Genomic DNA, 23,012 nt, shown 5'->3' with positions numbered 1-23,012 from the left:
GGGGACAGGCTGGGAGGGTTGGGGCTGTGCAGCCTGCAGAAGAGAAGGCTCCAGGCAGACCTCAGAGCAACCTTCCAGTACCTGAAGGGCTCCAGGAGAGCTGGGGAGGGACTTTGGATGAGGGCTGGGAGTGCCAGGATGAGGAACAATGGCTTTGAGCTGGGAGAGGAGAGACTGAGAGAGGAGAGGAGGAAGAAATTGTTGAGAGTGAGGCTGGGGAGACTCTGGCACAGGCTGCCCAGGGAGGCTGTGGCTGCCTCCTCCCTGGAGGTGTTCCAGGCCAGGCTGGATGAGGCCTTGAGCAAGCTGGGCTGGGGGGAGGTGTCCCTGCCCATGGCAGGGGGTTGGCACTGGCTGAGCTTTGAGGTCCCTTCCAAGCCACTCTAGGATCATGCAGGAGTCCCACAAGCATGGTTTGAATCCCTCCCCTTCTTTGCGCTTCCCCACTGCTCTCAGTGTTCACCCTGAGCAAGAAATTCAGCTGAGGAGATGTGCTGAGGGGGAGGTCCAGCAGCTTACCCCCACCTGAGAAGCAGCCTCTGCCAGCTCTGCAGCTCCCCATGGCCTTTGCAGCTCCTGCTTCAGGTGCCTCCTGCAGCTGAGGCCTGGTTCTGTCATGAACATGCTGGGGAGGGGGGGTTGGAAGTAAACACTGTGGTGCTGGGAGGCAAGAGAAGAGACTCCTCAGCTGCCAGCACCGTGGCAAATGGCAGTGTTCTGAGTCTGTAGGAGTGGAGACAGGCCCTTATGTTCTCAGCTCCCAGCTCCCCCCCCTCCTGAAGAGCAGCCCTGCCCAGCTCTGTGTTCCCTGCACCTTCTGGGTGCCTTTTATTTATATCTGTGTTGATGCACTGTGCTTAGCTCTGAATTGAGCTTCTTGAGGAGCCCAGGGAGGGGTGGGGGCTGGGGGGTGGGAATGAAGGTCTAGCCTCTAGCAGGAAAACCTCCAAATCAGCTTCTCAGCTCTCTGCCAGGGGGCCTGCAGGGCAGCAGGCTCTGGAAGTGATGAGCCTCTCAGGGGAGCTTGGTGCCACCAGTGCTGAGGGAGAAAGAGGCAGCAAAGCCTGAGTGTGTGAAGAGGAGAGGCTGCTGTTGCCTAGGTGACACACCAAATCTGGGGCTCTCCATGAAATATGCAGTTGGCTTCCCAAGGCAAAAAGCCTTCAACATCTCCCTTGCAAAGCACAGAGCTCCCCAATGCTCAGAGCAGATGGATTGTTCCAGGGGCTGGAGTGACCTGCTTCCACCTCTACCTGCTGCAGGAAGCTCCTGAAGCAAGGCAGCTCCAGCAGGGAGACTTCAAAGTCTCCTCACAGCCCTCCTCTAAAAAAGAGCTTGAAGAGCTTTGGTCCCAACACTCACCCCTGATGATTCCTCTCAAGCTGCTGATGTCAAGACCCCAAGCACTGAAGCTACAGCAAGCTCCAGGGGCAGCTCTCAGTGCCTCAAGAGCAGCTCTCAGTGCCTCAAGAGCAGCTCTCAGTGCCTCAACAGCAGCTCCCTGCCTGCTCAGAGCTCTTCTTGCTGCAGCAAACCAGCAGCAATCAGCAGCTAAAACAGTCAACAAGCTCAGGGCTTGGCAAAGCTCTCCCAGGTTCTGTAGAGCAAGAGCTGCACTGGCTCCAGCTCCAGGCTCACCTTGGCTGTGCTCAGCTTTGCAGGGAACTCTGGAATTGTTTTGGTTGGGAGAGACCTGTAAGCTCACCCACTCCAACCAGCAACCCAACCCCACCATGGCCTCTAAACCCTGGCCCCAGGTGCTGTGGCCACAGGTTGCTTGAACCCCTGCAGGGATAAACCTTTTTTTAGAATAAACCAAACCAGGTTGGAAGAGACCTTCAAGCTCATCACATCCAACCCATCAACCAATCCAACCCACCCAAACAGCTAACCCATGGCACCAAGCACCCCAGCAAGTCTCCTCCTGAACACCTCCAGTGACGGCGACTCCACCACCTCCCCGGGCAGCCCATTCCAGTGGCCAATCTCTCTCTCTGTATAGAACTTCTTCCTAACATCCAACCTGAACCTCCCCTAGCGCAGCCTGAGACTGTGTCCTCTTGTTCTGGTACTGGGTGCCTGGGAGAAGAGACCAACCTCTGCCTGTCTACAACCTCCCTTCAGGTAGTTGTAGAGAGTGATAAGGTCACCCCTGAGTCTCCTCTTCTCCAGGCTAAGCAACCCCAGCTCCCTCAGCCTCTCCTCACAGGGCTGTGTTCCAAACCCCTCACCAACTTTGTTGCTCTTCTCTGGACACCTTCCAGCAGCTCAACCTCCTTCCTAACCTGAGGGGCCCAGAACTGGACACAGGACTCGAGGTGTGGCCTAAGCAGTGCAGTGTCCAGGGGCAGAATGACTTCCCTGCTCCTGCTGGCCACACTCTTCCTGATGCAGGCCAGGATGCCATTGGCCCTCTTGGCTGCCTGGGCACACTGCAGGCTCATGTTCAGCCTACCATCAACCAGCACCCCCAGGTCCCTCTCTGCCTGGCTGCTCTCCAGCCACTCTGACCCCAGCCTGTAGCACTGCCTGGGGTTGCTGTGGCCAATGTGCAGCCCCTGGCACTTGGATGTGTTCAATCTCCTGCCCTTGGCCTCTGCCCATCTGCCCAGCCTGTCCAGGTCCCGCTGCAGAGCCTCTCTACCCTCCAGCAGATCAACTCCTGCCCCCAGCTTGGTGTCCTCTGCACATTTACTGCTGATGGACTCAATGCCCTCATCCAGATCATCAATAAAGATGTTAAAGAGCACAGGGCCCAGCACTGCTCCCTGGGGCACACCACTGGTGCCTGGCTGCCAGCTGGCTGTGGCACCATTCACCACCACTCCCTGGGCTCAGCCTCCAGCCAGTTCCTAACCCATCGCAGTGTGCTCCCGTCCAAGCCATGGGCTGACAGCTTGGCCAGCAGTTTGCTGTGGGGGACGGTGTCAAAGGCCTTGCTGAGGTCCAGGTAAACTACATCCACAGGCCTCCCCACATCCACCAGGCATCACCTGATCATAGAAGGAGATCAGGTTGGTCAGGCAGGACCTGCCCTTCCTAAATCCATGCTGGCTAGGCCTGATCCCTTGGCCATCCTCTAAGTGTTGTGTTATTGCACTCAGGATGACCTGTTCCATGATCTTGCCTGGCACTGAGGTCAAGCTGACAGGCCTGTAATCCCCTGGCTCATCCAACCGGCCCTTCTTATGGATGGGCACCACGTTGGCCAGCTTCCAGTCCTCTGGGACCTCGCCAGTGAGCCAGGACTGCTGGAAAATGATGGAGAGTGGCTTGGCCAGCTCCTCTGCCAGCTCTCTCAGCACCCTAGGATGAATCCCATCTGGTCCCATGGACTTGTGGGGATCCAAGCTGCTAAGGAGAGTTCCAACCACCGCCTCATGGAACATAGGGAAACTGTGCAGCTCCCTGGCTCCTTCTGCCAGCTCTGCAGGCCAGCTGTCAGGAAGACGTTCTTTATTAGAATAAACCTTTATTAGAATAAACCAAACCAGGTTGGAAGAGACCTTCAAGCTCATCGTGTCCAACCCATCAACCAATCCAACCCACCCAAACAGCTAACCCATGGCACCAAGCACCCCAGCAAGTCTCCTCCTGAACACCTTCAATGACGGCGACTCCACCACCTCCCCAGGCAGCCCATCCCAATGGGCAATCACTCTCTCTGTGTAGAACTTCTTCCTAACATCCAACCTGAACCTCCCCTGGCGCAGCCTGAGACTGTGTCCTCTTGTTCTGGTACTGGGTGCCTGGGAGAAGAGACCATCATCAGCCTGTCTACAACCTCCCTTCAGGTAGTTGTAGAGAGTGATAAGGTCACCCCTGAGTCTCCTCTTCTCCAGGCTAAGCAACCCCAGCTCCCTCAGCCTCTCCTCACAGGGCTGTGTTCCAAACCCCTCACCAACTTTGTTGCTCTTCTCTGGACTCGTTCCAGCAAGTCAACCTCCTTCCTAAACTGAGGGGCCCAGAACTGGACACAGGACTCGAGGTGTGGCCTAACCAGTGCAGTGTCCAGGGGCAGAATGACCTCCCTGCTCCTGCTGGCCACATTGTTCTTGATGCAGGCCAGGATGCCATTGGCCCTCTTGGCTGCCTGGGCACACTGCAGGCTCATGTTCAGCCTACCATCAACCAGCACCCCCAGGTCCCTCTCTGCCTGGCTGCTCTCCAGCCACTCTGACCCCAGCCTGTAGCACTGCCTGGGGTTGCTGTGGCCAATGTGCAGAACCTGGCACTTGGATGTGTTCAATCTCATGCCGTTGGATTCTGCCCATCTGCCCAGCCTGTCCAGGTCCCTCTGCAGAGCCTCTGCCCTTCTAGTAAAAATTGAGGCAAAGAAGGTGTTAAGTATCTCTGCCTTTTCCTCATCCTTTGTTACAATGTTCCCCTCCCTATCCACCAAGGAGTGGAGCTTGTCCTTTCCCTTCCTCTTACTATTAATGTATTTATAGAAGGACTTTTTGTTGTCCTTCACAGCAGAGGCCAGTTTAAGCTCCAAGTGTGCTTTTGCCTCCCTAATTCTCTTCCTACAAGACCTAGCAACATCCTTAAACATTCTGTGGGTTGCCTCCCCTCTCTTCCAAAGGTGATACACCCTCTTTTTTTTCCCCTCAGTTCCATTAAAAGTTCATGAACCATCCAGGCTGGCCGTCTGCCCCGGCGGCTCAATAAAACCATGGAACGCTTCACGAACTGGCGTGTCAGCCTTGCGCAGGGGCCATGCTCATCTTCTCTGTATCCTTCCCATTTTAGTGTATGTGCTGCCGAAGCGATGGGGACTCCACCACCTCCCTGGGCAGCCTGTGCCAGGCCCTGAGCACTCCTGCAGGAAGGAATTCTTTCCTAACATCCAACCACCTGCTGCTGACAGCCAGGAACCACTTCAGACCTGGTGTGATGGCTGAGTACCTTACTGAGCACCACGAGGGAAGCCTGATGCAGAGATCCAGCACTCACCTCAGCCCACCAAGCTGCCCTCTCCTTACAGGGACACCTCCCTGACTAAGGGACAGAGCATTTGCAAGGACATGGAACTGTTGGAGAGGCTCCAGGGCAGGCCACAAAGATGCTCAGAGGCTGCAGAACCTCCCCTGTGGGGCCAGGCTGGGAGAGCTGGGGCTGTTCAGCCTGGGAAAGAAAACTCAGAGAGAGCCTCAGGAGCCTGTGCATCACCAGCCCCTAGCAACCTTTAATGAACAGAGCATGGCTTAAGTACCTTCCTCCTGCCTTCACAGCTCCTGCCCTCCAACATGCCCAGAGCAGACCATTGCCCCCTCATTCTCCTACCTCCACAGCTGCTCTCTCCCCTGGAGCTATTTACCTTGCAAGTCAAGGGAGGATGGATACCAGGCTGCCTTTAACACCAAGGCTGCTCTGTAGCACTTCAGGCTGCCTGCAGCCTTTGCAGTCCAGAGGGAACAGCTCCTGCTCCTTGTCCTCCAAAAGTAACCAGAAGGCATCAACTGCATGGCACAGATGCAGGGGGATGGGAGCCAGCAATGGGCACTGGCAGCCCAGAAGGCAAATTGCATCCTGGGCATGGCCAGCAGGTGCAGAGAAGGGATTCTGCCCCCCTGCTCTGCTCTGCTGAGACCTCACCTGCAGTGTTGGGCCCAGCTATGGGACCCCAACTCAAGAGAGGCATGGACCTGATGGAGAGGGGCCAGAGGAGGACACAAAGAGGATCAGAGGGCTGCAGCAGCTCCCTTATTGGGACAGGCTGAAGGAGTTGGGGCTGTGCAGCCTGGGGAAGAGAAGGCTGCAGGGAGACCTCAGAGCAACCTTCCAGGACCTGAAGGGCTCCAGGAGAGCTGGGGAGGGACTTTGGATGAGGGCTGGGAGTGCCAGGATGAGGAACAATGGCTTTGAGCTGGGAGAGGAGAGATTGAGACTGGAGAGGAGGAAGAAATGGTGAGGGTGGGGAGACTGGCACAGGTCACCCAGGGAGGCTGTGGCTGCCTCCTGCCTGGAGATGTTGAAGGCCAGGCTGGATGAGGCCCTGAGCAAGCTGTGCTGGTGAGAGGTGTCCCTGCACATGGCAGGGGGTTGGCACTAGCTGAGCTTTGAGCTCCCTTCCAACCCAACCCCTTCTGTGCTTCTATGATTTTTTCTTGCTCCAGAATCCCCAAATCAGCTGAGTGATGAAATTCCAGCAGGAATGAGCTTCAGCAGCCTCATCCTGGGGGCTGCAGCTTTGGGAAGGGAATGGCTGGAGGGAAGCAGTGACATCACCTCACACTGCATTGCTTTCCTGGCTGTAACTCTGCTAAAGCCTCCCATGAGCCAAATTGCAGCTGAGAAAGAAATCCTCAGCCTGCAGCCCCCCAGCAGAGCAGGGTTGGTGTAAGGAATGTGACAAAGATCCCTGCAGTGCAGGTGGCTCCAGTTGCAATGCCCTGAGCACCAGGGCAGCCCAGCACCAAGTGCCACAGCTGTGCAAATAACACTTGGGGTGACACAGGCACATAGAAAGGTCTCTTCCAACCCAAACCACTCTGTGGTTCTGTGGGGGATTAGAGATTGCACACAGAGCAAAGAGATAAGAACAAAAGGAAATGTAACTAAGGAAAGGGAGGACTGAAGCAAGCAGAAGAAATTCTCCTGCCCCCCAGCACTGAGAGCTGCAGGCACTTGATGGGTAAGAGGCAGAAGGCTACAGCTTAGGTTTGACAAGAGAAATGTGGGGCAGGACAAGCCCTGGTGTCACTCCAGGCTGGGGGGGAAGGGCTGGAGAGCAGCCCTGTGGAGAAGGGCTTGGGGGTGCTGGAGGGTGAGGAGCTGGACAGGAGCTGGCACCCAGTGCTGCCAGCCCAGAGCCAGCCCTGCCCTGGGCTGAGCCCCAGCAGCAGGGGCAGGGAGGGGATTCTGCCCTCTGCTGTGCTCTGCTCAGACCTCCCCTGCAGGGCTGGGGCAGCTCTGGAGCCCTCAGCACAGACAGGGAGCTGGGGGAGCAGGGCCAGAGGAGGCCACAGCAGTGCTGGCAGGGCTGGAAGCCCTCTGCTGGGAGCCAGGCTGAGAGAGTTGGCCTTGGGCAGCCTGCAGAGGAGAAGGCTCCAGGGAGAGCTTCTGGTGGCCTTGCAGTGCTTCAAGGGCCCAGCAGAGAGCTGGGGACAGAGCTTTGAGCAGGGCCTGATGGGACAGGCCAAGGGGGGATGGTTGGAAAGGGCAAGAGGGAGCTTGAGAGTGGAGAGAAGGAGAAATGTTTGGCAGTGAGGGTGGGGAGAGCCTGGCCCAGGCTGCCCAGAGAGCTGGGAGCTGCCCCATGCCAGGACAAGGGGGGATGGGTGGAAAGTGAAAGCCCAAAGCAGTCTCTGATCCCAGGCAACTCCTCTGCTTCACAGAGACAGCTTAGGACACCAATGGCTTCCCGTGCAGGGAAGCAGCAGGCTGGCAGTTGTCAGATGAGGGCTCTGCTCTTGCAGGCTCAGCAGGGAGTCCCTCCCAGGCTCCCTGAGACTCTTCAGTGCTGCTTAGGCTGCAAAGCTGCTGTGCACATCTCAGGCCTCACAGCTCCCCTGCAGCAGAGCCTGGCTGGGAACATGAAATGCTGCACCTTCAAATGTCAAATCTTCATCTTGTTAGCTTTCAAAGTTCAGCACTGTTTGTCTTCTCTGCTGTGCTGCCTTCAGGGGTGCCTGGATGTTTCTTGGCCATACCAGAAGGCAGACAAACTGCTCCCTCCCAAGGACAGCCACCTCCCAAGCTGGATTTGGGTTTTACAGGTGGAGCTGTGCTGAGATTGCCAATCTCAACCATCAGCACAGGCCCTGCACAGCTGCACTTTGGCCAGCAGCAGCCACACTGCACTGGTTCCATCCCTCTCTTGCAGGAGAAGTGCTCCTACCTGCCTCCTCAGCACCACCATCACCCTAGAGGCCTTATCACTCACTTGGGTGAGTGGATTTGTCCAAGGGCAGGAGACTGAACACAGCCAAGTGCCAGGGGCTGCACTTTGGCCACAGCAACCCCAGGCAGTGCTACAGGCTGGGGGAAGAGTGGCTGAGAGCAGCCAGGCAGAGAGGGACCTGGGGGTGGTGGTTGATAGAAGGCTGAACATGAGCCTGCAGTGTGCCCAGGGGGCCAAGAAGGCCAAGGGCATCCTGGCCTGCAGCAGGAAGAGTGTGGCCAGCAGGAGCAGGGAAGTCCTTGTGCCCTGTGCTCAGCACTGCTGAGGCCACACCTGGAGTCCTGTGTCCAGTTCTGGGCTCCTCAGGTTAGGAAAGAGGTTGAGCTGCTGGAAGGTGTCCAGAGAAGGGCAAGAAAGCTGGGGAGGGGTCTGGAGCACAGCCCTGGGAGGAGAGGCTGAGGGAGCTGGGGTTGCTTAGCCTGCAGAAGAGGAGGCTGAGGGGAGACCTTCTTGCTCTCTGCAACTCCCTGCAGGGAGGTTGGAGCCAGGTGGGGGTTGGGCTCTTCTGCCAGGCAAGCAGCAGCAGAACAAGAGGACACAGTCTCAAGCTATGCCAGGGGAGGTTTAGGCTGGAGGTGAGGAGAAAGTTCTTCCCAGCAAGAGAGATTGGCCACTGGGATGTGCTGCCCAGGGAGGTGGTGGAGTCCCCATCCCTGGAGGTGTGCAGGAAGAGCCTGGATGAGGCCCTTGGTGCCATGGTTGAGTTGATCAGATGGTGCTGGGTGAGAGGTTGGACTGGATGATCTCTGAGGTCTTTTCCAACCTGGTTAATTCTATTCTATTCTATTCTATTCTATTCTATTCTATTCTATTCTATTCTATTCTATTCTATTCTATTCTATTCCATTCCATTCCATTCCATTCCATTCCATTCCATTCCATTCCATTCCATTCCATTCCACTCTATTTTTTCTGTCTAACAGAGATCCTTAAGGACAAAGAAAAAGCATTAAGGATCCCAAAGCTTCAGGCAGAGCTGGGGGGGTGCCTGGGCAGCATCTCCCCTGTGCCTGCTGAGGTCCCCCAAGGCTTCCTGCAGGCCTGTGCTGGTGGCTGCAGCTCTGCTTGTCTCACCTTGGCCCTGCTGGCTCTGCTCCTGCTCTGCTGCCTCACTCCTGGGTGTGCTTCCTTCACTGGTGGCTTCAAAAGCCACCCAAAGGCATCTCCAGCCAAGCAGGCAGCACAGGATTCATCCTGATCTCTCTGCTAGCATTGACACATGAGAATTCAGACCTGGCAGGCTGCAAGTCTCCAGCCTGGCAGTCTCTGCAGGTTTCAGCTGAGCTCCTTCCTTTAATCACTGCTGCTAAGCTAAAGCTTTCTTCACCTCTGAAAGCCCTGAACCTAACCTCCCAGGCACTCCATGGCAGCCAACAACCACCCCAGCTCCAGGCTGCTTCTGTTACCGAGGTGCTGGCAGCAGTGCACCAAAGCCCAGCAGAAAGCAGCTTTGTCCTGCAAGCAAACACAGCAGCAGAGGTGCAGAGGCCAGGCCTGGCTGTGTGCTCAGCGCCTCCATCAGACACCTGCAGCCCAACACAACTGCTCAGACCTTGCTGGAAGGCTCTGTGCTCCTGAGCAGCAACTGAGCAGCTCCTGAATGGCAACAGAGCAGCAACAGAGCAGCTCCTGAGCAGCAGCTGAACAGCAGCTGAGCAGCTCCTGAGCAGCAACTGAGCAGCAACTGAGCAGCAACAAAGCAGTAACTGAGCAGCTCCTGAGCAGCAACAGAGCATCAACAGAGCGGCAACTGAGCAGCTCCTGAGCAGCAACGGAGCAAATTCTGAGCAGCTCCTGAGCAGCAACAGAGCAGCAACTGAGCAGCTCCTGAGCAGCAACGGAGCAAATTCTGAGCAGCTCCTGAGCAGTAACTGAGCAACTTTTGAGCAGCAACTGAGCATCTACTGAACAGTTATAGAGCAGCTACTGAGCAGTAACTGAGCAGCAGCTGAACAGCTCCTGAGAAGCAACTCAGCTGCAAGTGAGCAGCTCCAGAGCAGCAACTGGGCAGCTCCTGAGCAGCAACTGAACAGCAGCTGAGCAGCTGCTGAGCAGCCACTGAGCAGCAACTGGGCAGCTACTGAGCAGCAACTGAACAGCAGCTGAGCAGCTACTGAACAGCTCCTGAGAAGCAACTAACAGCAGCTGAGCAGCTGCTGAGCAGCTCCTGAGAAGCAACTGAGCAGCATCTGAGCAGCAACTGAGCAGCAGCTGAACAGCTCCTGAGCAGCTCCTGAGCAGCAACTCAGCAGCAACTCAGCAGCAAGTGAGCAGCTCCAGAGCAGCAACTGAACAGCAACTGAGCAGCTCCTGAGCAACTTCCGAGCAGCAACTCAGCAGCAACTCAGCAGCAGCTGAGCAGCATCTGAGCAGCAACTGAGCAGCATCTGAGCAGCTCCTGAGCAGCAACTGAGCAAATTCTGAGCAGCTCCTGAGCAGTAACTGAGCAGCAGCTGAGCAGCAGGTGGGCAGCTCCTGAGCAGCTCCTGAACAGCAGCTGAGCAGCTGCTGAGCAGCAACTGAGCAACAACTAAGCAACAACTGAGCAGCTCTGGAGCAGCAAGTGAGCAGCAAGTGGGCAGCTCCTGAGCAGCAACTGAGCAGCTCCTAAGCAGTAACTGAACAGCAGCTGAGCATTCCTGAGCAGGAGCAGGAGTGGATCTGTGCTCACACCTTCTGCTTGCACAGGACATTGTCCTTCAGAGCTGACTCAGGAGCAGGCAGAGCACTGTAAGGACTTAAAAGCTTAGGAGTTGTGTAAGAGGCAGCAGGGCTAAGTCCCACATGGCAGCCCTGCATGCCACCCCCTGAGGGATCTCCTCACGTCATTCCCTTCCTATTCTGAGCAACACTTCCTACAACCACATCTTCCAGACCTCAGCACTGGATTGGTGCAGCAGCTCCAGCTGAGCTGGGAACAGCAACAGTTGGGCACCAGCTGATGAAATGCAGCAGAAAAGGAACTGTTTGGGTTTCAGCCTAAAGGGCAAAAAGCTGAGGGGAATTCTCCTGCAGCCTCTTGTCCCTGACACAGGTTCCAGCCAAACTGCTGCAAGGCTGTGCAGAGCAGCTTTGGATTCAGACTCACCTGAGCCTCCCTTAATCCTAACAACAGACCCCAATATTGTCTCAAACCACTCACCCAGACCCCAATGGTCACTCAAACCACTCACCCAGACCCCAATAGTCACTGAAATCATCATCCAGACCCCAACATTATCTCAAACCACTCACCCAGACCCCAATAGTCACTCAAATCATCACCCAGACCCCAACATTGTCTCAAACCATCACCCAGACCCCAATAGTCACTCAAACCACTCACCCAGACCCCAACATTGTCTCAAACCACTCACCCAGACCCCAACATTGTCTCAAACCATCACCCAGACCCCAATATTCTCCCAAACCACTCACCCAGACCCCAACAGTCACTCAAACCATCACCCAGACCCCAATGGTAACTCAAACCACTCACCCAGACCCCAACATTGTTTCAAACCAGTCACCCAGGCCCCAATAGTCACTCAAACCACTCACCCAGACCCCAATATTCTCTCAAATCATGACCCAGACCCCAACAGTCACTCAAACCACAACCAGACCCCAATATTCTCTCAAACCACTCACCCAGACCCCAACATTCCCCCAAACCACCACCCAGCTGCCCAACCAGGCTCCTGAAGAGCACATGGGGAAGGTGAAGAATTCTCCACTGAGACTTCTCCCTTTGGAGAGCAACAAGAGCTGTCTGCTTTCATCCAGACTGATAGAAGGCTGGAGACCTCCTGGTGGCCTTGCAGTGCTTCAAGGGCCCAGCAGAGAGCTGGGGACAGAGCTTTGAGCAGGGCCTGATGGGACAGGCCAAGGGGGGATGGTTGGAAAGGGCAAGAGGGAGCTTGAGAGTGGAGAGAAGGAGAAATGTTTGGCAGTGAGGGTGGGGAGAGCCTGGCCCAGGCTGCCCAGAGAGCTGGGAGCTGCCCCATGCCTGGCAGCAGTGCAGGGGAGGTTGGTTGGGGCTGTGAGCAGCCTGCCCTGGCTGGGGCTGTCCCTGCTGGCTGCAGGGGGCTGCACTGGGTGAGCTCTGCAGGTCCCTTCCCACCCAAACCATTCCATGGTCCTGTGGCTGTTAGAGTCACCTTAGACCTTGGTTTGTTCACTCCTCTGTGTGTGGGGAATGACAATAACAACAGCCCTCAACCCCAAACTCTTCCCCCAGCCCATAGCCAGCATCCCAAAGAATCTGTTTGTGCTGTGCTGAGGTCAGGAGCAGCTTCAGTGGGTGGTGAAGGGCCCAGCAGCTGCAGCCAAGCCTGGTCTCTGCCCAGTGCTGTGACTACTTCATTCTGCTGGCTGCAGGGGGTTGGCCTGGATGAGCTTTGCAGATCCCTTCCCACCCAAACCACTCCATGGTTCCATGCCATTACTATTCAGATAACATAATTCACTGCTAGAAGCATAAAAGTCTGGACACCCAGTGAGGGTCACAGTGCTGCAAAACAAATCTTGGTGCTGCTACACAGGATGTTTGCAGAATGAGGAACAACCACCATGCTCCTGCTCCACTCTGGCGAGTGAGGACCTGCTGCAACTTGCCCTGGGCTTCCCCAGGTGTCACCTTGAGCACCTGAGCTCTTCTCACTTGCAAGGGGCAATGGAAGGAAGCTGCAGCACAGGAGGTTGCAGCTCAGCAGGAGGAGGAACTTCTGCACTGTGAGCTGCCAGAGCCCTGGAGCAGGCTGCCCAGAGAGGTTGTGGAGTCTCCTGCTCTGGAGCCTTCCCAGCCCTGTCTGGATGTGTTCCTGTGGGACCTGGGCTGGATTCCCTGCTCCTGCTCTGGCAGGGGGGTTGGACTGGAAGCTCTTTGAAGGTCCCTTCCAACCCCTAGCATCCTGTGAGCCTGTGAACATGAGGAGGAACTTCTGCACTGTGAGGGTCCCAGAGGCCTGGAGCAGGCTGCCATTGGTGTCAATAGATATTGATGTTACTGAGGTCAATAGATATTGATGATATTGAGGTCAATAGATATTGATGATATTGATGTCAACAGCTATTAATGCCAATAGATATTGATGTCACTAATATCAATAGATATTAATGTTATTGAGGTCAATAGATATTGATGTCATTGAGGTCAATAGATATTGATGATGGTATTGAGGTCAATAGATATTGAGGTCAATAGATATTGATGTTATTGAGGTCAATAGATATTGATGTCATTGAGGTCAATAGATATTGATGATGGTATTGAGGTCAACAGATATTGAGGTCAATAGATATTGATGTTATTGAGGTCAATAGATATTGATGTTATTGAGGTCCATAGATATTGAGGTCAATAGATATCGATGTCATTGATGTCAATAGATATTGATGATGGTATTGATATCAACAGCTATTGAGGTCAATAGATATTGATGTTATTGAGGGCAATAGATATTAAGGTCAATAGATATTGAGGTCATTAATATCAATAGATATTGATGGTATTGATGTCAACAGCTATTGATGTCAATAGGTATTGATGTTATTGAGGTCAATCAATATCAATGCCAATAGATATTGATGGTATTGATGTCAATAGATATTGATGGTATTGATGTCCACCTCAACCTGAGGAGAAGCTTCCTCACTGTGAGGCTCCCAGAGGCCTGGAGCAGGCTGCCCAGAGAGGTTGTGGAGTCTCCTGCTCTGGAGCCTTCCCAGCCCTGCCTGGATGTGTTCCTGTGGGACCTGGGCTGGATTCTCTGCTCCTGCTCTGGCAGGGGGGTTGGACAGGAGGATCTCTTTGGGTGCCTCCCAGGCCCTGGCATGCTGTGGTGCTGTGAGCAGGAGCTTGCAGCCTGCCTGCTGCCCAGCTCAGGTTCTTACCTTGCGGACGTGGCAGGAGAAGAGGACGTTCATGTACTTGTCCTTCCGCTTCAGCTCGTTGGCCACAGGGATGAAGGAGCCTGTGGCCTGAGGGCTCTCTGCCTTCTGCAAGAGCAAAGACAGGCACATCACTCCTCCTGCCCACTGCAGGGCCAATCACCCACAGTATGGTGGCCCAGGGAGCTTGGTGGCCACACTGCCTCCTGCAAAGGCAGCTGGAGAGATGGGCAGAGCCCAACAGGATGGCACTGAACAAGTCCAGGTGCCAGGGGCTACACACCAACCCCAGGCAGAGCTACAGGCTGGGGGCAGAGTGGCTGAGAGCAGCCAGGCAGAGAAGGACCTGGGGGTGCTGGTGGACAGCAGCTGAACAGGAGCCAGCAGTGTGCCCAGGCAGCCAAGAAGGCCAAGGGCATCCTGGCCTGCAGCAGGCAGAGTGTGGCCAGCAGGAGCAGGGAAGTCCTTGTGCCCTGTGCTCTGCACTGCTGAGGCCACACCTGGAGTCCTGTGTCCAGTTCTGGGCTCCTCAGGTTAGGAAAGAGGTTGAGCTGCTGGAAGGTGTCCAGAGAAGGGCAAGAAAGCTGGGGAGGGGTCTGGAGCACAGCCCTGTGAGGAGAGGCTGAGGGAGCTGGGGTTGCTTAGCCTGCAGAAGAGGAGGCTCAGGGGAGACCTTCTTGCTCTCTGCAGCTCCCTGCAGGGAGGTTGGAGCCAGGTGGGGGTTGGTCTCTTCTGCCAGGCAAGCAGCAGTAGAACAAGAGGACACAGTCTCAAGCTGTGCCAGGGGAGGTTTAGGCTGGATGTTAGGAAGAAATTCTTCCCAGCAAGAGAGATTGGCCACTGGGATGTGCTGCCCAGGGAGGTGGTGGAGTCCCCAGCCCTGGAGGTGTTTAGGAAGAGCCTGGATGAGGCCCTTGGTGCCATGGTTGAGTTGATCAGATGGTGCTGGGTGAGAGGTTGGACTTGGTGATCTCAAAGGTCTTTTCCAAGCTTATTGATTCTATGATTCAGTGAAAGGCTCCCTCCAGCCTGTGCCCAGGCAGAGCATGGGGAGCTCTGTGTGCTCTGAAACCCTGCACAGAGCAAGAGCTGCAAGGAGGGCTGGGCTGAGGGGCAGCACTGCAGCCTGCCTGGAGGGAGAGGATTGCTTTGGTCCTTTTCATTTCAACCCATTTCTCATCAGCCCATTAGGTCCAGAAGGTCAGTTTGAAGGATCATGGAGCAGATCCTCCTGGAAGCACTGCTGGCTCAGAAGAATAGTGAAGAGGTGATTGGGAACAGTCAGCATGGCTTTGCCAAGGGCAAATCCTGCCTGACCAACCTGGTTGCCTTCTATGAGCAGGTGACAACATCAACAGCTGAGGGGAGAGCAACTGATGTCATTTTCCTGGGCCTGAGCAAAGCCTTCGACACTGTCCCCACCACATCCTGGTCCCCAGGCTGGTGACACATGGGTGTGATGGCTGACCACTGCATGGATACAGAACTGGCTTGATGGCAGCACCCAAAGAGTGGCTGTCCATGGCTCCATGGCCCAGGGGAGGCCAGGCACAAGCAGAGTCCCTCAGGGATCAGCCCTGGGCCCAGGCTTGTTCAACATCTCTGTGGGTGCCATGGAGAGTGGCACTGAGTGCAGCCTCAGCAGGGTTGCTGATGACACCAAGCTGTGTGGGGCAGCAGACAGCTGGAGGGAAGGGATCCATCCAGAGGGAGCTGGGCAGGCTGGAGAGGTGGGCACAAGCCAACCTCAGGAGGTGCAACAAGAGCAAGGGCAGGGTCCGTATTCTCCTGTACGCTCACGCGCCGCCCATTTTTTTTTTTTTTTGGTTTTTTTTTTTTTTTTTTTTTTTTTTTTTTTGTTTTTAAATTGGCAGTAGGTGCTGTGGCCAGGGACAGCCATGGTTGTAACTCGCAGCAAAATCTCCCTTAAAAAATCAGTGTCGACCCAGACGGAGGTAGAACAGAAGCAGGTAGCTGTCCAGGTATCTGGCTGTAGAGAATGCTGGAGCCTGGCCCTTGAGACGCAGGGTAGTGGGGGCAACTCTTGTATAAGGTGTGAGCAGGTTGACTATCTACTTAATATGGTGGCCAGACTGAGGGATAAGTTTGCTAGCCTTAGAAATGTAAGGAAATGTAGGAAAGAGATGAACCAGAGGAGGAAAGAGATGAACCAGAGGAGGAAGGAGATGGACCAAAAAAGGAAAGAGGTGAATCAGAATCAGAAGAGGAAAGAGTTGAATGGGAGTAAGCAGGCTCTGCAGGCTCCCCCAGCAGAGGCTGGTTATTCAAAAAGCAGAGGTGAATGGACGCAGGTTACTCTCAAAAGACGCAAAGTTAAACCTCCTTGCCTCCCCTCACCTTCCCCACTGCTCTTAGAAAACAGATATGGAGCACTGGAAATTGAGGGTGAGGTGGTCCTGATGCCGGAGGACACACCATCTGGGGTTCTCCCTAAAGCTAAGCAGCCTAAGATTAAACAGCCTAAGGCAAAGCAGCCTAAGGTCAAACAGTCTTCTGCTGGCATCAGGACCTGTTCCCTCAATAAAAAGAGGAGGGTAGTTGTTATTGGTGATTCCCTTCTGAGGGGAATGGAGGGCCCTATATGTCGGCCTGACCCATCTCATAGGGAACTCTGTTGTCTGCCAGGAGCCCAAGTTAATGATGTTACCAGTAGGCTGCCTAAACTGGTACAGCCCTCTGACTACTACCCCTTACTAGTTATGCAGTTAGGGAATGATGATGTTGCAACCAGAACTCCCAGGGCTATCAAAGATGACTTCAGGGCCCTGGGAGACCTGGTTGAGGGGTCAGGGGCACAAATAATTTTTTCATCAATACCTTTAACTGCAGGAGGGAATACAGTAAGGAACAGGTCAGCAGCTATAGTTAACAAGTGGCTTAGAGGCTGGTGCAGTCAAAAGAATTTTGGGTTTTTTGATATTGGGAAACTTTCCACTGCACCAGGCCAGCTGGCAACAGATAGAGTACATCTGTCCCAGAGAAGGGGAAAGATCACTGTATATGAGAACGGACTGTCCCCCAAAGATAAAAAAATCCTGGGTAGGGAATTGGCGGGTCTCATCGACAGGGCTTTAAACTAGTTTCGAAGGGGGAAGGGGCTGAAGAGAGTCCTCTCAGACAAGAGTCTGGGCGACAAGCTAGAGTTGGAGGTGAAACCAGCAGCCCAGCTGAAGTGCATGTACACTAATGCACGAAGCATGGGTAACAAACAGGAGGAGCTGGAAGCCTTGATGCAGCAGGAAAATTATGATATAGTTGCCATCACAGAGACGTGGTGGGACGACTCACACGACTGGAGCGCTGCAATTGACGGTTACAAGCTCTTCAGGAGAGACAGGCGAGGAAGAAGGGGTGGAGGGGTGGCCCTTTACATCCGGAAGGCACTAGATGCCATTGAGATGGAGACTAGGGACGATCGGGTTGAATGCTTGTGGATAAGAATTAGAGGGAAGACCAGCAGGGCAGACACCCTAGTTGGAGTCTGTTATAGACCACCCAACCAGGAGGAAGATGTTGACGAAGCATTCTATAGGCAGCTTAGGGCTGTCTCAAGATCTCCGGACCTTGTTCTCATGGGTGACTTCAACCTGCCTGACATCTGCTGGGAACTCAACACGGCAGAGAGGAGACAGTCTAGAAGGTTTTTAGAATGCATGGAGGACAGCTTCTTATCCCAGGTGCTGCGAGAGCCTACCAGGGGCAAGGCTATGCTTGACCTCCTCTTCACCAACAGGGAAGGACTGGTGGGCGATGTGGTGGTCGGAGGGTGTTTGGGGTCCAGTGACCACGAGATAATTGAATTCTCGGTTTTTGGTCAAGCCAAGAGGGGCAGCAAGAAGACCTCCACTCTGGACTTACGGAGGGCAGACTTTGGGTTACTCAAGGAACTAATTCAGAGGGTTCCTTGGGATAAAGCCCTTAAAAACAAAGGGGTCCAGGAGAGCTGGACCTACTTCAATGAAGAATTGTTGAAGGCTCAGGGACAGGCTGTGCCAATGTGCCAGAAGATGAGCCGCCGGGGCAGACGGCCAGCCTGGATGGTTCATGAACTTTTAATGGAACTGAGGGAAAAAAAGAGGGTGTATCACCTTTGGAAGCGAGGGGAGGCAACCCACAGAATGTTTAAGGATGTTGCTAGGTCTTGTAGGAAGAGAATTAGGGAGGCAAAAGCACACTTGGAACTTAAACTGGCCTCTACTGTGAAGGACAACAAAAAGTCCTTCTATAAATACATTAATAGTAAGAGGAAGGGGAAGGAAAACCTCCACTCCTTGGTGGATACGGAGGGGAACATTGTAACCAAGGATAAGGAAAAGGCAGAGATACTTAACACCTTCTTTGCCTCAATTTTTACTAGAAGGGCAGAACGTCTTCCTGACAGCTGGTCTGCAGAGCTAGCAGAAGGAGCCAGGGAGCTGCACAGTTTCCCTATGTTCCATGAGGCGGTAGTTGGAACTCTCCTTAGCAGCTTGGATCCCCACAAGTCCATGGGACCAGATGGGATTCATCCTAGGGTGTTGAGAGAGCTGGCAGATGAGCTGGCCAAGCCACTCTCCATCATTTTCCAGCAGTCCTGGCTCACTGGCGAGGTCCCAGAGGACTGGAAGCTGGCCAACGTGGTGCCCATCCATAAGAAGGGCCGGTTGGATGAGCCAGGGAATTACAGGCCTGTCAGCCTGACCTCAGTGCCAGGCAAGATCATGGAACAGGTCATCCTGAGTTCAATAACACAACACGTACAGGATGGCCAAGGGATCAGGCCTAGCCAGCATGGATTTAGGAAGGGCAGGTCCTGCCTGACCAACCTGATCTCCTTCTATGATCAGGTGACCCGCCTGGTGGATGTGGGGAGGCCTGTTGATGTAGTCTACCTGGACCTCAGCAAGGCCTTTGACACCGTCCCCCATAGCAAACTGCTGGCCAAGCTGTCAGCCCATGGCTTGGATGGGAGCACACTGCGATGGGTTAGGAACTGGCTGGAGGGCCGAGCCCAGAGAGTGGTGGTGAATGGTGCCACATCCAGCTGGCAACCAGTCACTAGTGGTGTGCCCCAAGGATCAGTGCTGGGCCCTGTGCTCTTTAACATCTTTATTGATGATCTGGATGAGGGCATTGAGTCCATCATCAGTAAATTTGCTGACGACACCAAGCTGGGGGCAAGAGTTGATCTGCTGGAGGGTAGAGAGGCTCTGCAGAGGGACCTGGACAGGCTGGGCAGATGGGCAGAATCCAACAGCATGAGATTTAACACATCCAAATGCCGGGTTCTGCACATTGGCCACAACAACCCCATGCAGTGCTACAGGCTGGGGTCAGAGTGGCTAGAGAGCAGCCAGGCAGAGAGGGATCTGGGGGTGCTGGTTGATGGTAGGCTTAACATGAGCCTGCAGTGTGCCCAGGCAGCCAAGAGGGCCAATGGCATCCTGGCCTGCATCAAGAACAGTGTGGCCAGCAGGAGCAGGGAGGTCATTCTGCCCCTGTACACTGCACTGGTTAGGCCACACCTCGAGTACTGTGTCCAGTTCTGGGCCCCTCAGTTTAGGAAGGATGTTGACTTGCTGGAACGAGTCCAGAGAAGAGCAACAAAGTTGGTGAGGGGTTTGGAACACAGCCCTGTGAGGAGAGGCTGAGGGAGCTGGGGCTGCTTAGCCTGGAGAAGAGGAGACTTAGGGGTGACCTTATCACTCTCTACAACTACCTGAAGGGAGGTTGTAGACAGGCTGATGATGGTCTCTTCTCCCAGGCACCCAGTACCAGAACAAGAGGACACAGTCTCAAGCTGCGCCAGGGGAGGTTCAGGTTGGATGTTAGGAAGAAGTTCTATACAGAAAAAGTGATTGCGCTATGGAACGGGTTGCCCGGGGAGGTGGTGGAGTCGCCGTCATTGAAGGTGTTCAGAAGGAGACTTGACAGGGTGCTTGGTGCCATGGGTTAGCTGTTTGGGTGGGTTGGATTGGTTGATGGGTTGGACACGATGATCTTGAAGGTCTCTTCCAACCTGGTTTGGTTTATTCTAATAAAGGTTTATTCTAATAAAGGTCCTGCAGCTGGCTGGAGGCAATCCCAGGCACAAATGCAGGCTGGGCAGGGGCTGGCTGGAAAGCAGCCCTGAGGAGAGAGCCTTGGGGGTGCTGGGGGAGGAGAAGCTCAGCAGGAGCTCTCAGTGTGCACTTGCAGCCCAGAAAGCCAAGCAGAGCCTGGGCTGCAGCAGGAGAAGTGTGGCCAGCAGGGCAAGGGAGGTGATTCTCCCCCTCTGCTCAGCTCTGGGGAGACCCCACCTGGAGTCCTGCCTCCAGTTCTGGAGCCCCTATGGCAAGAGGGATCTGGAGGGGCTGGAAGGTGTCCAGAGCAGGGCCAGGAGGAGGAGCAGAGGGCTGGAGCTGCTCTGCTGTGAGGACAGACTGAAGGAGTTGGGGCTGTTGAGTCTGGAGAAGAGAAGGCTCTGAGGTGACCTCATTGTGGCCTTCCAGGATCTGCAGGGGGCTCCAAGAAGGCTGGGGAGGGACTGCTCAGGCTCTCAGGCAGTGATAGGACTAGGGGGAATGGAATGAAGCTGGAGGTGGGGAGATTGAGGCTGGAGGGGAGGAGGAAGTTCTTCCCCATGAGAGTGGTGAAGCCCTGGACTGGGTTGTGCAGGGAGGTGGTTGAGGCCCCAGCCCTGGAGGTGTTTAAGGCCAGGCTGGCTGAGGCTGTGGCCAGGCTGATCTAGTGTGGGGTGTCCCTGCCCATGGCAGGGGGGCTGGAACTGGCTAATCCTTGTGCTCCCTTCCAACCCTGACTGATACTAGGATACTATGATGACATCCAGGCCTCTCCTGGCTCTGGCCATCTGAGGAGGCAGCTGATGGCAGCACTCTGTCAGGGCTGCTGGAGATGCCCAGGCTGGGCTCAGTGTGCAGAGTCCCAGCTAGAGCAGTAGAGGTCCAAGGCTCTGGGGCTGCTGAGCTTGGAGGAGAGAGGCTGAGGGGGGATCTGAGCAGTGCTTGCAAATACCTCAGGGGTGGGTGCCAGGAGGATGGGGCCAGACTCTTCTCAGTGGTCTCCAGTGAGAGGACAAGAGGCAAAGGGCATAACCCTGAGCACAGGAAGCTCCATCTGGCCAGGAGGAGGAACTGCTGTCCTTTGAGGGTGGCACAACCCTGCAGCAGGCTGCTCAGACAGGTGGTGGAGTCTCCATCTCTGGAGACACTCAGGGCCTGCCTGGATGTGTGCCTGTGTGACCTGCCCTAGGTGACCCTGCTCCAGCCTGAGGGCTGGACTGGATGCTCTCCAGAGGCCCCTTCCAACCCTACCCCTCTGTGAGTCTCTGACTCTGAAACCTACTTACAGAGGAGATTCCAAAGGGCTTCTCCCTCCCAGGAAGCCAACAGCCACCTGTCCACCCTTTCAGCACCCAAAGCCCCAGCCCCTGGTGGCTCCCCTGGACTCACCAGTGCGATGTAATTCCCCTCCCAGGCTCTCTGCAGGCCAATGTCAGCTCTGTGACCCTTCAGCACCTCCATGGCAGCGACCTTGGCCCTCAGCTGGGGGAGGACTTCTGGTGGGACGCTCCGGATGAGCTCCCCTGCCCTCCACCTGCCACCAAAGGCCTCAGTCAGTTCCACAGTCTGCACCACACACTGGGGGGGCTGCTGCCAGGGCAGCAGGAGGACACCTCTGGGCTGGAGATGCCAGGGGACAAGGAGAAGAGGAAGCTCAGGGGAAGCCTCATTGCTCTCTGCAACTCCCTGAAGGGAGGTTGGAGCCAGGTGGGGGTTGGGCTCTTCTCCCAGGCAAGCAGCAGCAGAACAAGAGGACACAGTCTCAAGCTGTGCCAGGGGAGGTTTAGGCTGGAGGTGAGGAGAAAGTTCTTCACAGAGAGAGAGATTGGCCACTGGGATGTGCTGCCCAGGGAGGTGGTGGAGTCCCCATCCCTGGAGGTGTTTAGGAAGAGCCTGGATGAGGCACTTGGTGCCATGGTTTAGTTGCTCAGATGGTGCTGGGGGAGAGGTTGGACTTGGTGATCTCTGAGGTCTTTTCCAATCTGGTTAATTCTATTCTATTCTATTCTATTCTATTCTATTCTATTCTATTCTATTCTATTCTATGCTATGCTATGCTATGCTATGCTATGCTATGCTATGCTATGCTATCCCATTCCATTTCATTCCATTCCATTCCATTCCATTCCATTCCATTCCATTCCATTCCATTCCATTCCATTCCACCCTATCCTACCCTACCCTACCCTACCCTACCCTACCCTACCCTACCCTACCCTACCCTACCCTACCCTACCCTACCCTACCCTATTCTATTCTATTCTATTCTATTCTATTCTATTCTATTCTATTCTATTCTATTCTATTCTATTCTATTCTGTTCCATCCCATTCTATTCCATCCCATCCCATCCCATCCCATCCCATCCCATCCCATCCCATCCCATCCCATCCCATCCCATCCCATCCCATCCCATCCCATCCCATCCCATCCCTCTCCTCTCCAGCAACCAGACTGCTGCCCACCTGTGGTAGATGCTCTGGAGGGCCTCCTCGAAGCGGTGCAGGACCCTGGGGGGGGTTGGCCACTGGAGGTGCTTGCCGTAGTCCCTCATGTGCCTGACGCCCTGGAAGCGCCGCAGCACCTCCCGCAGGTAGGCCCTGACCTTGTAGCGCCGGTAGGAGCCGAGGATGGTGAGGGCAGCCTTCGTCCTCCTGTAGCGCAGCCGGGCCAGCGTGCCCCTCCACACCTAGGAGGCAGCGCAGACATCGACTCAGTGCACAGCAGGAAGGGCTTCTGCTCACAGCAACGGAGGATGTCAGGGGCTGGAACGGACCTGGTGGCAGCCAGGGTCACCTCCACACATGGGGAAGAGAATTCCTCTTCCCTGTGCACAAGGACCCTCCTGGTAAGACATAGCTGACACAGATCACAGGATCAGAGGATGTTAGGGGCTGGAAGGGACCTAGTGGCAGCACAGAGTCAGCCAGGGTCACCTCCACACATGGGGAAGAGAATTCCTCATCCCTGTGCACAAGGACTCTCCTGGTAAGACATAGCTGACACAGATCACAGGATCAGAGGATGTTAGGGGCTGGAAGGGACCTAGTGGCAGCACAGAGTCAGCCAGGGTCATCTCCACACATGGGGAAGACAATTCCTCTTCCCTGTGCACAAGGACCCTCCTGGTAGGACACAGCTGACACAGATCACAGCAACAGAGGATGTTAGGG

General features: G+C 55.0%; 1 protein-coding gene and 1 non-coding gene across 2 annotated transcripts in view; both read right to left on the bottom strand.

The window, feature by feature from the left end:
* Positions 1-23,012, bottom strand: part of MYO1D (myosin ID) — a 236,232-nt gene that overhangs the window by 87,362 nt on the left and 125,858 nt on the right. Inside the window, 3 exon segments of the mRNA XM_068167175.1 lie at positions 13,781-13,885; positions 21,229-21,373; positions 22,305-22,528. Coding sequence (XP_068023276.1) covers positions 13,781-13,885; positions 21,229-21,373; positions 22,305-22,528 — 474 coding nt within the window.
* Positions 4,670-4,772, bottom strand: LOC137455992 (U6 spliceosomal RNA). The gene has a single exon (XR_010990938.1). It is a non-coding gene; the product is annotated as a U6 spliceosomal RNA (small nuclear RNA).

Source organism: Melanerpes formicivorus, unplaced genomic scaffold (genome assembly GCF_026170545.1).
Source record: "Melanerpes formicivorus ecotype bairdi unplaced genomic scaffold, bMelFor1.0.p_v2 SCAF_113, whole genome shotgun sequence".
NCBI lineage: Eukaryota > Metazoa > Chordata > Aves > Piciformes > Picidae > Melanerpes > Melanerpes formicivorus.
Note: the sequence above shows the minus strand (reverse complement) of the source record. Positions and strands in the feature narration are given on the sequence as shown.